Raw genomic sequence first — 13,981 nt, forward strand, 5'->3', positions numbered from 1 at the left:
TGTATAGGAGCAGAGTCACAACGAAGCACGGAATATATTCCAGACCGTATTAGAGTATTCGGTTGGAAACGATCCACATGCGCCTAAGAATGTGCGTCGTCGTTTCTTGCTCTCGGGGATTGAGTTTTGCTTCGTGGGGAGCTCGTTCAACGAAGGAGATACGTACTATGAAGCGAATTTCAGAGTCAAATGTTGACAGGAATTTTTTTATTTTTTTTACCCAGAGTTGAATCAAGCAAAGATGATTCTATCGCAATAGCCATATGTAGGTCGACTGAATTTGCAATTTGAATAAGTTGATTTTGCGGGAGGAGGAAAGCTAACTCGAAAATACCTTCAAAATATATCACGTATTTACAGGACGCACAAACTGACGAGAACATTCGTAGCAGAACGCTGGACTAGTAGAAGTTAACATGAAGAAACTAAGGTACAGTACCATCACTGACAGAACTAGAGGGGGAGTCCGGAACTCCCAACTAAGCACAAGTTAGCTGGTCAAGATCCAGCCATGAATGAACGATGGAGACAACGCACGTAAGCGCGCAACATCGCACATGTCCAACTCGATCGTGTGCCATTAATCTCGCTCTCGCTCCACAATGTTAATCCTATCAACATCGATCGCACCGGTGCAGCCGGACATCCGATCGAGTTCAGGGGCAGAGCGTCTCCCGCACGTCGGCGAAGGCCGCGAGGATCACCGGGTAATGCCGCGGCGAGTTGAGCACGAGGTACGTCTCCAGCAAGCTCTCCGCGCTGTGCTCCCCATCGCCGTCGCCGACGCCGCTGCCTTCTGGCCACTCGGCGATCATCTCCTCCATGGACTTGCGGAAGTCCTCGTACGGGTCGGCGGAGCGCTTCACCACCGCGAAGCCCCCGTCCGTGGCGGCGGACGCCGTCGAGCCCCGCGGCATCTCGAAGCTGTACCGGCAGCTCTGCGACGCGCCGCAGCGCGGGGCGGCCGGCGGCGCGCGGCAGGGCCCGGACACGGAGGCGCGCGCCTTGGCGGCGTTCTTGCGCGGGCAGTTGTAGAAGTCGGACGAGTCGGAGGAGAAGCTTCTGGACGAGAAGAGGTTCTGCGAGTCCTCGTCGTACTCGTCGTCGGAGGAGGAGCTGCTCAACAGCCTGCGCGACGAGTGCGTCGACAGCCTGCGGTCGCCGTTGCTGGGCCGCTCTTTCCACCTCGGCAGCGGTGGCAGAGGCGCCGCCCGGAACGGCGAGGAGGGCGGGCACTTGCGGCCCTCCCACTCGCTCGTCCCGAACGGCAGCCCGGTCCCCTTGAGCGCCGCCCTCTCCGCCTTGATGTCGTCGGCGTCGAGCGGCGCGAGGAGGGACGGGTCGGCCGCGTCGACGGAGCGGCGGCCGGCGCAGTCGATGGTGATGCGGATCATCGGGACGGTGCGGCGCGCGGAGACGGAGAGGCGGCGGTCGTGGTGGTCGCCTGTCGCAGCCTTCTTGCCTCCCGCCCCGATGCGGCCGTAGGAGGGCAATGCGAGCGCCGGCGGCGCGGCGTCGTCGTCGCGGCGCTTCCTGCCACCCGAGCGCCTGGAGAAGACCGACAGGATGGCCGCCAGCCGGTGCTTGAGCTTCTTGCGGCCGACGCCGGAGCCGGAGCCGTCCATCGCGCCGGCGACTTGTCGTCCCAGTCCTTTGTGTGCGTGCGTGCGTGCGTGGACACTCGACAGAGAGAGAGAGCGCGCGCGCGAGCTGCGGGGAGGAGGGCGGGAGATGGAGGGATCGGCTGGAGTTGGTTTGGTCTACTATCGCATTCGTGCCGGGCTAATGCGGCCTGGCCTTTTAACCGCCCCGTGCCGCGACGCGATCTCGAAACAAAACCGCCAACCAAGGGATGGATGGATGGGGGGACACGGTCGTGGCCCCTCCGGTCCGGCGAGATGATGGGGACAGGCGCCACGTAACAACGTAGTAGTAGTGGGGAGATGGCCCGGCCCCGAGGAGGCGGTTACGCGCGATGCTGCTGCTGCTGCTGCTGCATGCATTATCGCTGGCTGCGTCGTCTTGGATCCCGTTTTACCTCCCCTCCTGGATTTAGCTTACTGACAAGATTGGCCTAATGGCCCTTGCTAACTGTCGCCTTGCGTTTGTCCGTGCGGCGCATGCATGGAGAGGGCGGTGGCTCGTGAGCAGCGCACGGGATCGCAAACATGGCCGACCGACCTCTGTGAACTTCGTAAGAACTGGTGCAGTGGTGCTGGACACGGTGCAATTTGACCGGTTTCATCAGGAGTTCAGCACAGAAAAGTTTGCGATTAAAAGGAAAAAAGTCCATTTTAAACCCTAAACTCGTAGAGCTTTGACGAATCAAACCCTCAAGTCCAAATCCCGGTCGTTTCAACCCTGAACTGTATAATCCCGGTCTAACTCAGACCCTGGATCCGTTTGCCAGACAGGGAATGCAAAGAATGGCCAGGATTGGTGGCGGTTTCCTATTTGCCGCCCGTGGGCAGCCAACAGCAGTGGCTACACCCCACAGCGCCCGCGGGTGGGCCGGCCCATTTCGCAGCAGCGCATATTGCTCGTTCACTGTTTTGTTTTCAGTTCGTTTCTGCTGTTGACTTTTTGTTTTATTTTATCTTTTTGTTTTTTTTCTGGTTTTTGCATGTTCTTTCTGCCTTTTCATTTCTGGTTCTTTCGTGTTGTTTCTGGCTTTATCTTTTTTTCCCTTTTTCTTTTTCTTCCATTAATACATTACAAGGAAATGTTTCATTGTGTATTTTTAATCATTAATAATACTTTAATATGATGAACAAGCTGTGTTTCTTCTGTTTATTTTTACTACTCTTCTTTTTTGTGTATTATACAAGAGTTTATCAGGTATTAAGAAAATGTTCATCATATATTTAAGAAAATGTTCGTATATTAAAAATATATTCATTTATGTACTTAAAAATGTTCAGCATATAAGAAAAAAATGTTCAGTGTATATGAAAAAAATGTTCAATATGTATTTTCAAATTGTTCAGTATTCATCACAGTAACGTTCATTGTGTGTTTTCAAATTGTTTAGCACATATCACTGTAGTGTTTGTTATGTATTTACAAATTGTTTAGCGCATATCACAAAAATGTTTAATGTGTATATAAGAAATTTTCGTTGTGTATCAAAAAAATGTTCAATGTATATTAAAAGGTCCACGGGTTTTGTAACAAGATTCATGAATTTGAAACAAACATATTGAGAAAAGGTTCACGCATTACATAAAAAAGGTGCTCGCATTTCTTTAGCAGTGCAACAGAAAAAATGGGGCGGCCCAGCGCGGAGGACGGGTACACTCCATGGTCAACAGTGCTTGAATTATTTCGAACCATATAAAACCGGTGGCCACTTAGTAGGAAGTAGCAAACAAAAAATAAGAACCTCGTGAACCAGATTTTTAAAATAAAAAAAGTTTACAATTTTTGAAAAAAATGTTCACAGATTTAGAGAGAGTACAATGATTTTGAAAATAAGCTCACAGTTTTTCAAAAGAAAATTCAATGGATTTGGGAAAAAATCACTTTCTTTGGGAAAAGATTCACGCGTTCAACAATTGTCAGATTTTCAAACATTACTCTTTTTTTAAAAAAAATGCAGGAAAGGATACCAAAAAACCCGCCCTGATTCTGCGTTTAACTTTTTTTCTTAAACTTGCGCACTCCAGTTTGGTAACACAGGCTTGTTAGGTTGACTGGTTTAGCAAGTCTCCTTCGGATCTACAGGTTCGTAGTTCGAATCGTAGGACTTGTTGTTTTATCTTTTTCGACAATCAAATTGTTATGCTACTTTTTTTTTAGAATAATTGTTACGCTAGTACGGACGCTATTGTACACCATGGGCCGGCCCAGCTAGGTGTCACTGCATGCGTCGGGTCGAGCTCCCGTGTAACAGAAAAAAAAAAGACAATTTTTTTGCAGACAAAAAAGAACAAATGGGGTGGCCCAGCAGAGCCCAGCCAGAGAAATCCCGGTTGACATTCGTCAAGGTTTGATCTAGACCGGGATTATACAGTTCAGGGTTGAAATGACCGGGATTTGGACTTGAGGGTTCGTTTCGCCTAACCTCTACAAGTTCAGGGTTTAAAATGGACTTTTTCCGATTAAAAGGAAGCGGGGATTTGGTTGGCGATCGGGCATACATTCTCTGCGCGCGCAGCAGGTCTTTGCAAGGCTGCACCTCTGTGTTTACTGCACAGATCGGCCGGCCATGTCACCGTGTGCCAGTTTTGACCATGCCAACGCTGCAGTCTTTCTGGGCCTTTCTGCCTGTCTGTACACCGCTGCTACAGGACCAGCAACAAGTACATACCGGTACCATCAGTATACTTTTTCAATCAACCTACGTAAACAACCGCGTATAGGCTGTAGTACACGCTGTTAATTCTTAAATGAGCGCTGCTCCGTGGCATTAAGTGGGTTGTTTAGAGTTTAGTGACAGGCAAACGCGCCCACCAGCTGTGGGGAACGGAGGAAGGAGCCCAGCTGAGCTGTTCGTTGGGACTGGAAGCAAGCATCTGTACATGCCTATCGCGTAGACGGCGCACGGCTTTTAAAGATTTGACCTTATAAAGACAAACAAACAGGTGCTGATACTGCTAATACAAAACTCATGACAGATAGGCCTAACAAACCAAGCATGCATGCATGAATAACAACATAAGAGCACGTTACAGTGCAGCTAGCCTGCAATTATCTGACCAGGGTTATGCGTCCAGTGAGTCCAGGCAGACCTGTACCGGCTCGACCTTTTCTTTAATCTGCTCTGGGATGAAAGGAACCAACTGTAGAATGGATCCCAATAATGTGGCACTTTCACAGCGTGCTGTACAGCACGGGAAAATCATTGACTAGTCAAGAGGTGCCCGCACCTCCTGCCATTTGTGTGATGCAGGGTCCAAGGGAGCAAATAACAAACAAACGTGTGGGATTCCCGATGATGATTAGCTGACACGGGAGTTTCTTTAATCTACATACAGGACGCACAATCTTATAATCAGAAAGTAACAAAGACAAAACGTTGAGACTGTACGGTTGTACAAATATAGAAGAAAAAAACAGGGTAGTTGATTTCAGCGGCTTGTCTGTATTCTCGGCCTTCCTGTTGATTGAGTAATCATCATGCAATCGTGGACAATCAACAGCTCAAAAGGCAAGGCGGATTGGTTGGTGAAATCCTGATTGCAAAGGTGCGGCTGCCGCCTGCATGCGGTTTGCTATTGCTTCAGTCCTACTCTTGTAATTCCTCCTCTTAATGCTTGCGCCAATAGTTTCTGAGCTGAGACATGTGCAGAAGTATCTCGTCTCTGCCTTGGTTCGTTACGCTGCTCGTCATTATCCACGGAGGCGCCGCCTCAAAATATTCGCGAATCAGACTCTGGAAGCATTCTACGTTTTCTTCCGGTCTCTTGCCGCCATTTTTCTTCTTCTTGCGCTTGTCGCACTTTGTGAACACGAGGGTCATTGGGACCTGAAACATGAACATTGAAATTAAACATAAGAACAGTCATCTGCAAAAAAATAAACATAAGAACATTGAAATTGAATGTTTTCAAGATTTTCTGTTCAGCTAGCTATCAATTTTATCCCATGTTTCTATTAACAATAGTGCATATTTGATGCAGAAGTGGTAGCTGTATAAGCGCTGCAAGAAACATAACAGATATATAACTAACAGTCTGACATCTTTAATCAGATTCCGATGCAAAAAAAAAGAACTTATATCAGATTTAGACATCAATGCATCAAGATAAATACATATGGAAGACAATAATGCATGATTTGGATCTTGCCTGTTATTACTTGTACAGAAGGCCGCTCCATTACTATATGTCAGGAAAGAGGAATATGTAAAAGGATGCCCTCAGGACATTCAATGATGCAAACATAGGTCCATGACCAAAGAGGAGTGTTTTGCATTAAATTGCAAAAAACAAAAGAGAGGATGGTTGAATCTCACAAAAGGGAAAATTATGGTTGTGGGGTGTAGAGGCACCAATAAAAGGACATAAGCGCTTACGGAAACACCACTGATCGTTATTGACTGGCTAGGACAAGCTCAGGCTTTTGTTGCAAAGGTGGGTGAGTCAGTGGGGACACTGCAGTACTGCACAAAGAATGTGGTATGGAACTAGAACTAGCTCCAAGGCAGGATTACTGTGTTAAGATACTACCATGTTGTTGGACTTGAGTTTGCCTGAAGATTTACTTGGAATTGACAAGTTTTGACTCCCCGATACGAGATTGGGGGTTCCTCAGTCAAGCTGCACTCGGCAGGTTTGGTAGGGTCTTGAGACAGATATACGGACACTATCCAAAAAAAAGAAGGCGATGTCATAAGCCCCAGTGGCAACAGCATTCAACAGCAAAGAGACCCCATTGCATGCTATTTTATCAAATGACTAAAACATTTCTCAGATACATATTACAATCAGAAACTTATTAGGAGTTTACAGATGTTTTAACTTCACAATGATGACTGGGAAGATCATACTTGTCACTTTTATGTTCAAACTTGAAACAATAAGCTTTAAATTAACTATAAGGTGGCCTCTGAACTCTTTAAGTACTTCTGGGAACCTATTATTCTTTAAATATCATTCTAAAATATTGAAATCTTGGCAGGAGTTTGATAATGCAAATTCAACAAAACACATTCATTTTAGGCAAATATAGGGATATATATTGCTTTCATGCTCCTTTTGTTGGGGCTCTTTGTCTGTGCTATATTTCCTTTCTACTGCGTTACTACACTCCTTGAAGTATATTCACTTCAACCTAGATTAACTCTATTCCTTTACTCTCTACATATGCTTTCAGCAACATCCTATACAACTTAGAGTGAACTCTCCAAGTCCAAATCGGTGCTTTTCATGTTCCCTTTTTTTGGCCGGAAAGTGCTTCATGTTTCTTTTTTTTTGGCCGGAAAGTGCTTTTCATGTTACAGTAATTAATTTCTTCAGGTCATTATCTGCGGGTTTGGATTGTTCATTTGAATGGCCTCATCTTCATGAGGTTTCTGTGCCCAACCAACACTGATTTATGTGTGTGCTGCATTTATTGTACCCACAGAAGACTTCATGCGCCCGTTTTGGTGACCTTCGTAGAAGGCTTGATGGCATGTACTCTGTTATCGTTCACGGTGTTTCCGGATGGTGGCCCAAACAAAAGAGATGGTTTGTTTTTGAATTTATCCCTATTATACGGTTAATGGCAAAGCAATAATAAGGAAAAGTAATCTCAAGGATCACCTATGATGCCATGATGTTGCTGAAATCACATGTTGAGGGCACGGAAATAAAAATATGCTCAAATGAATTGCCCCAGGACAAGCACATCAAAAGTATAGTTAATGTTGCAGCAGTTTAACCCAAAATTAAACCATTGCCGTATTTACAGAATAGCCAAGACAAAAATAAACAGCTCAAAACAAACCACATCTGAAAGGGAAAATATAAAAGGCTCAAACAAAGTGGCCCAACAAAAAACATGAAGATAATGCTCCTACATTTTACTAGAATGTATGTGGTTCGTTTTGTTATGATACACCCTCACCAATATTTTAAGCAGATTGTATTGTTAAGAAGAGAAACTCCGCCTATGTTAGCTCAATATAGCCGGTCCCAAGCCCGGGTAAAGGAGGAGGGTTGTGATAGGCTTGGCGAGCCAACGTAAAAGCTCAGCCACTCTTATGGAGATGAAACCCAAAAAGGATGTTCAGAGTTGTACTAATTACCGTGGAATTAAGCTGATGAGCCACAGAATGAAGTTATGGGAGAGTCACTGAGCACCGCTTAAGAAGAATGACAAGCGTGACCAAAAATCAGTTTGGTTTCATGCCCGGGAGGTCGACCATGGAAGCCATTTTCTTGGTACGACAACTTATGGAGATACAGGGAGCAAAAGAAGGACTTGCATATGGTGTTCATTGACTTGGTGAAGGCCTATAATAAGATACCGCGGAATGTCATGTGGTGGGCCTTGGAGAAACACAAAGTCCCAGCAAAGTACATTACCCTCATCAAGGACACGTACGATAATGTTGTGACAAGTGTTCGAGCAGGTGATGTCGACACTGATGACTTCCCGATTAAGATAGGACTGCATCAGGGGTCAGCTTTGAGCCCTTATCTTTTTACCTTAGTGATGGATGAGGTCACAAGGGATATACAGGGAGATATCCCATGGTGTATGCTCTTTGCGGATGATGTGGTGCTAGTTGACGATAGTCGGACGAGGGTAAATAGGAAGTTAAGAGTTATGGAGACAAACCTTGGAATCGAAAGGGTTTAGGCTTAGTAGAACTAAAACCGAATACATGATGTGCGGTTTCAGTACTACTAGGTGTGAGGAGGAGGTTAGCCTTGATGGGCAGGTAGTACCTCAGAAGGACACCTTTATATTTGGGGTCTGCAGGAGGATGGGGGTATTGATGAAGATGTGAACCATCGAATCAAAGCCGGATGGATGAAGTGGCGCCAAGCTTTTGGCATTCTCTGTGACAAGAGAGTGCCACAAAAGCTAAAAGGCAAGTTCTACAGGACGGCGGTTCGACCCGCAATGTTGTTGGCGCTGAGTGTTGGCCAACTAAAAGGCGACATGTTCAACAGTTAGGTGTGGCGGAGATGCATATGTTGAGATGGATGTGTGGCCACACGAGGGATCGAGTCTGGAATGATGATATACGAGATAGAGTTGGGGTAGCACCAATTGAAGAGAAGCTTGTCCAACATCATCTGAGATGGTTTGGGCATATTCAACGCAGGCCTCCAGAAGCTCCAGTGCATAGCGGACGGCTAAAGCGTGCGGAGGATGTCAAGAGAGGTCGGGATAGACCGAATTTGACGTGGGAAGAGTCCGTTAAGAGAGACCTGAAGGCTTGGAGTATCACCAAAGAACTAGCTATGGACGGGCGCGTGGAAGCTTGCTATCCAGGTGCCAGAGCCATGAGTTGGTCGCGAGATCTTATGGGTCACGAGAAGAGAACACACAGCCCAACTTCTGGAGGGCGTGGTTGTGAGGTGCTGGAGGCCATAGTTGTGGTCCGTTCTGTACCGTGGCACGCGAAGAGGTGAGGGTGAGGTTTCATCAGAAGCTAACCACCTTTTGCCCTTGTATATTGATTGATTGAACTCCCTAATGCAAGGTACGTCCCATTCTATAGTAGTACAGGACCAAGTCCGTAATGCGACTGTGCCATCTCCTAGTATGGCATAACTCCTACTGAATACTGATAATCTAACATGCATCTCCTGATAAGATTGGAATTGGAACAGCTAAGATCCCCATTTACTTGAAGAACTGGGTTTAGGGTTTTATGTTTTCCCTTTCAGATGTGGTTTCAATGCGACTGTGTGCATATGTGCAGCTCCACATGACAGATGACGTGTACGTAATGCTCCTTCTTTAGGGCAGGAGGAAAAAGCTAGACAGGGAACACCCCTCCCCTCGTAGGTCATGATAAGGGGTGCCCCTCATTGTCTGTTCTGAGCACTCTATCTGAACTCTCTAATTCTCCACGTGAACGATGCTACTTCCATTTGTTTTCATTCCAATCCCTGTATTCTACTCCTCGGATGTTTTCACATCCACCAATGGATAAAAAAAATTCCTGTCAAGTACTTGTTGAATTTGATATTTAATCCTTCTTACGAAGACAGATTTGTTCTTCCAGCAAATCTGTGATAAGACCATAGTAACTTTTTTACGAATACTTCAAACTTGGCAGGATTATTCATCAAAAATGAATAAACCATCGAGCATGCCGAACAACACTAATGATCTGAGTGTATTTTAATAAATCTCAAGAAGCGTGCTGTTATATCAGATGTCCCTGAAGAGACAGAAGTCTACTGTTTTAAATGCACAAGAGTAAAATTCCTAAAATAATCCCTAGTTCATGGTAGAAAAGTAAGATAAATAATTTTGAAACCTGATAAGTCACTAATAATTTCCTAATTATTCGTACTGCAAAGTCTGACATGATACATTCCTTTTGACTCAGACTAAATAAGGAAAATATATATCATTGAGTGCTTAAAGTCTAACATAGCATTGTAATTTGTTTAATCAGAACAACAAAAAGAAAGAACTTCATGTGTATAGTAACACATCTTTCAATGTGGCGGGTAACAGATTCATTAATTTTGTGTACCATGATGTACTCTCATCATTCATAGTTCAATATGCAAAAGGTATAGATAGCTAACTAGTTCAACATCTTTCGGCATGAAGATTTAGATGTTTGGAAAGGATGGCTTACCTTGTTTTGCCCAAGCCAACTAGCATAGTCAAGATCAATCTTCTTAGCAGGAATACTTGCATCTATAAGGAGAAAAACTGACACCAGATTATCCCTGCTAAGGAAGTAATTTCTAGTAAACTCATCCCAATCTTTACGAGCTACCTGTGGTGCTGAAGCATATCTGTTCAAATAAATACTTTAGTTAAAACCAGAAGATGGAGAATATATATAAGCTCCAACCAGTTGAGTTTTATTTTCTACTGCCACCGATCCTTTCCTCATATGCTGTATGTCCGAATAAACATGTATATTTCGATTTTTATTAGCCTACATTAAGCAGGTTCAAAGAAGACACAAGTCCAGAAAGTGTTTTTCGCATATACAACATATCAGTGTGTAACTCAAAATAATAAAGATGGTGTGAACACTCTTCTAAATTCCCAAATATCAAATATATTTAAAATGACTGGCACAAATTTGGTCAGCATAATCATGTTTGCGTACAAAGTCTAAAACTCCAGGTTGAAGTACCCTGCTTTTCACCAAAAAAGTAACCATGATTTAATCAAATCATTTCCTGTTACTACAGATATTACCTATGCACCATAGAACTTATCCACTAATGAACTATTTGTAGGTAGACAGTAACTTGAAAATAGGCATTCAGTAGGGCATTAACTTAACGGGGGCCGATATGTTAAAAAGTAAATTCACAATTTAGGAGTAAAGTTAAATTACTCTATCTATTTCAAGAATATCGATATTTGCAAGTAATGTGTCAGCTTTAATTCCAATGGATCTGTAATATCGAAATTGGGCACGGAAGATTAGGAAGGGTTAAGTTTCATGGCAACAAAGCAGGCTTGAAGTTCAGTGGTCAAACATTTTAATATGCTCGTCTGCATGCTTAAAAACCTTTTACGGAAAATACAGAAACTGAAAGTGGGCTAAGAGCAGTAGCATACCCATAACCAGGCAAGTCAACAAGGTACCAACTGTCATTTATTTTAAAATGATTGATACACTGGGTCTTGCCTGCAATGATAAAAACAATTAAGAAAATTAATGAAATTAGGATGCAGAGTTGGTTTCATAATATTGAAGTTCTGCTGCAGTATATCGTGTAAAAGGCCCAGGAACGAACAGCTGCAAAAGGTCATGTTATTAGTTCCTGAACATATTTCTAGAGAATATATTGATGCTAGACCACACAGTTCCATGTGCTAGCAGAAATAAAACCAAAATATCTTAACAGTTTGGCAAAAGAAAAATGATGTAGAACTAGACAGCACAGTTTCATGGTCTTTCTGCTCTCTTTTCAGTTTGGGCCGACAGATAAGCTCTTATATAAAATAAACATCAAACATGACATGTGGCCAACAAAACAAACCTCGAAGACCAAAGTGCCATGCCCTCTGAAAGGCCAACATTACAACAATAACCAGGTATAGCAAGATGATTATTATCATCGGTGTGCATGACCATTATAAAGAGAAAAGAATCATGTATGAAGAAAGAATAACCAGCTTTTCTATGTATGAATAGAATTGAACAGCTTGGTGTAAGATGCAGACGCATAATGTATTAATGTGCAGTTTTAGAGCTGGACACTAAAACCCAGAACCAGGCCAATCATATCCCCTAAAAGGTGCCCCCCTATGAACGCATTTGTGCACTCAAAACCCAGAATAGCCCGCTTCTACCATATCCAGAACAGCTTTGCTAAAGCACATCTACGTCCTAAGTCAAAGGTATCGAATCAACTAGGTAATCGCCTCCTAGCAAGTAGGAACGAGAGGACCTAAACCTTAAACCCCAACAGCATTACAGTTGCAGCATATAATTAGGCAACAAAAAAAGTTAAGCGCGGCCTACCAGGTTTCTTGGAGGTGAGCGCGAGGCGCTTGCGGCGGACGAGCGAGTTGAGCAGTGACGACTTGCCGACGTTGGAGCGGCCGACGAGCGCGAACTCGGGCAGCCCATCCCTGGGGCAGTCATCGGGTCGCACGCTGCTCTTTATGAAATCCGCGTTAACCACCTGCGCATCGCCCCGCGCGTACGTGCCCAGCACGATGTTGGAACCCTTGAGGACACGCGCGGTCACGACCTCCTCGTCCCCCGGGGTCACGCTCGCCCCCGGTGGCAGGAAGAGCCGGTCGAGGGGGAGCTTTACCAGCACCTCCTGCGGCTCCTGGGGCTCCTGCGGCTCTTCGGCGTCGAGGTGGTCAGCGGATTCTTCGGCGTCGGCGTGGTCTACAGTTTGGGGGGCCGCAAGCTGAGAGAGCACGGCGCAGCGAGGCAGGAAGGGGCGGCGAGGAGGGAGGTGGGAGGGGCGGATGAGGAGTTTCGAGGTGGCGCTGGAGGGGAGGGAGAGGAGGCGAGGGAGGATGCGGTGGCAGAGGAGCATCGCCGCCGCCGGCGGTCAGGGATTTGGGTTTTGGAGGCCGCGAGAAGTGTGCGGCGTGGTTGGGGGCGCACGGAGTGGAGTGGAAAGGCTCGGAGGGATGGATTGGGTGGGACCGGAAGGGCTACAATGAGTAAGAGTTAAATATACCACGGGTGCCTCAACCTGTCCGATGCAATCACTTTGATGCCTAAACTTGTGTCGGTGTACAGAAGTAGGGGTTCTACTCTACACCCCTCTACCTGTGCACGAGCAGTCAGAGCCACGCCCAAAGTCACACTTGGCGAGGCAAGGGAAGGAGGCCGAAGCCGCAAGATGATCAAAGCAACGCCAAGACACAAAAAGCAAGAGGGCGAGGTGGACTCCCCCGGCAAGACCTTTGTCGGGGCAGCCTTCGCAGCCACGGTAAGAACCTTGCCGGGGCAACTTGCCCAATGCCAGCGGAGCGCGTCACCCTCGAGCCCAAGGTTTCCGACGACCACGTTGGGACCAAGGCTCGGGAGGCGCCTCCATGATGGCATGCAAATCTTTGTGAAGATTATGAACACTCTAAATCAGATGAAGATTAGAAGATGACGAACCTCGGCGAGATCCTTGCCGAGGAAACCCACAAGACCTCCGGCAAGATCCTTACCGGGGACGACCACGACGCCATGGCAAGACCCTTGTCGGGGCCCCGGCAAGGCCCTTGCCGAGGACATCTGCGGGGCCACAGCCCGGCCCACGCCCGCCAAGTTTCCACCGCCGCTCCCATGCAGCTGCCAGCACACCAACTAGGCAGGCACCTGCGTGTCGACGTGAGGCTTCCAAGCCAACTCAGCGCATGCCTACGTGGTGGCATGCAAATCTTCGTGAAGGCCCTACCACTGCACCACCTCAGCAACTTGCCAGCCTACATGGCGCTGACCGCTTGCTGGCCCGGGCGCATGTCGAAGCAGGGTGGAGCGGCGGTAAAGTGAGAGGGACACCTAAGGGACGCATTAAATGTGTCTTGTCCCGTAATGGCTAAGCGATAAGCTTAGCCACTGTATACCGACGCCACCTCCTGTGTGCCACTTTGGCGATTCCCTTGACTATAAAAGGAGGGCCAAGGCATCCAGGAGAAGGATTCAGACTCTGGGACAGGTTACACCCATCGTAGCTAGCTCAAGAACTCCAAGAACACTGATATACACACCAAAGCAGGACTAGGGTATTACGCGTCTCCGTGGCCCGAACCTGGGTAAACGACCCGTGTGCTTGTGCTGACTGCCGATCCCGCTCTTCTCACAACCCCACGCCCCGCAACCGTAGTAGGGATTCCCATGATCCCATAGGTGTCGTTCCCACCGACATCT

General features: G+C 46.4%; 2 protein-coding genes across 2 annotated transcripts; both read right to left on the bottom strand.

The window, feature by feature from the left end:
* Positions 1-313: 313 nt before the first annotated feature.
* LOC119276891 lies at positions 314-1,808 on the bottom strand. Its single transcript, XM_037558062.1, has one exon. The coding sequence runs from the start codon at positions 1,623-1,625 to the stop codon at positions 657-659; it is 969 nt and encodes a 322-aa protein (XP_037413959.1). The 5' UTR covers positions 1,626-1,808; the 3' UTR covers positions 314-656.
* A 3,097-nt stretch (positions 1,809-4,905) lies between these two features.
* On the bottom strand, positions 4,906-12,748 carry LOC119276892 (GTP-binding protein At2g22870-like). Its single transcript, XM_037558063.1, has 4 exons — positions 12,116-12,748; positions 11,206-11,275; positions 10,259-10,421; positions 4,906-5,467 (listed from the first exon to the last, which is right to left on the bottom strand). Exons 1-4 carry the CDS (start codon positions 12,645-12,647, stop codon positions 5,249-5,251), a joined length of 984 nt encoding a protein of 327 aa, XP_037413960.1. The 5' UTR covers positions 12,648-12,748; the 3' UTR covers positions 4,906-5,248.
* Positions 12,749-13,981: the final 1,233 nt, after the last annotated feature.

This window comes from Triticum dicoccoides, chromosome 3B (genome assembly GCF_002162155.2).
Source record: "Triticum dicoccoides isolate Atlit2015 ecotype Zavitan chromosome 3B, WEW_v2.0, whole genome shotgun sequence".
Classification (NCBI taxonomy): domain Eukaryota; kingdom Viridiplantae; phylum Streptophyta; class Magnoliopsida; order Poales; family Poaceae; genus Triticum; species Triticum dicoccoides.

Coding starts and splice junctions, on each gene's coding strand:
- LOC119276892 (XM_037558063.1), bottom strand. CDS start 12,647: ATGCTCCTCTGCCACCGCATCCTCCCTCGCCTCCTCTCCCTCCCCTCC. Junction 11,276..12,115: donor GCTCACCTCCAAGAAACCTG/GTAGGCCGCGCT, acceptor TTATCATTGCAG/GCAAGACCCAGTGTATCAAT. Junction 5,468..10,258: donor GTTGGCTTGGGCAAAACAAG/GTAAGCCATCCT, acceptor TTCATGTTTCAG/GTCCCAATGACCCTCGTGTT.
- LOC119276891 (XM_037558062.1), bottom strand. CDS start 1,625: ATGGACGGCTCCGGCTCCGGCGTCGGCCGCAAGAAGCTCAAGCACCGG.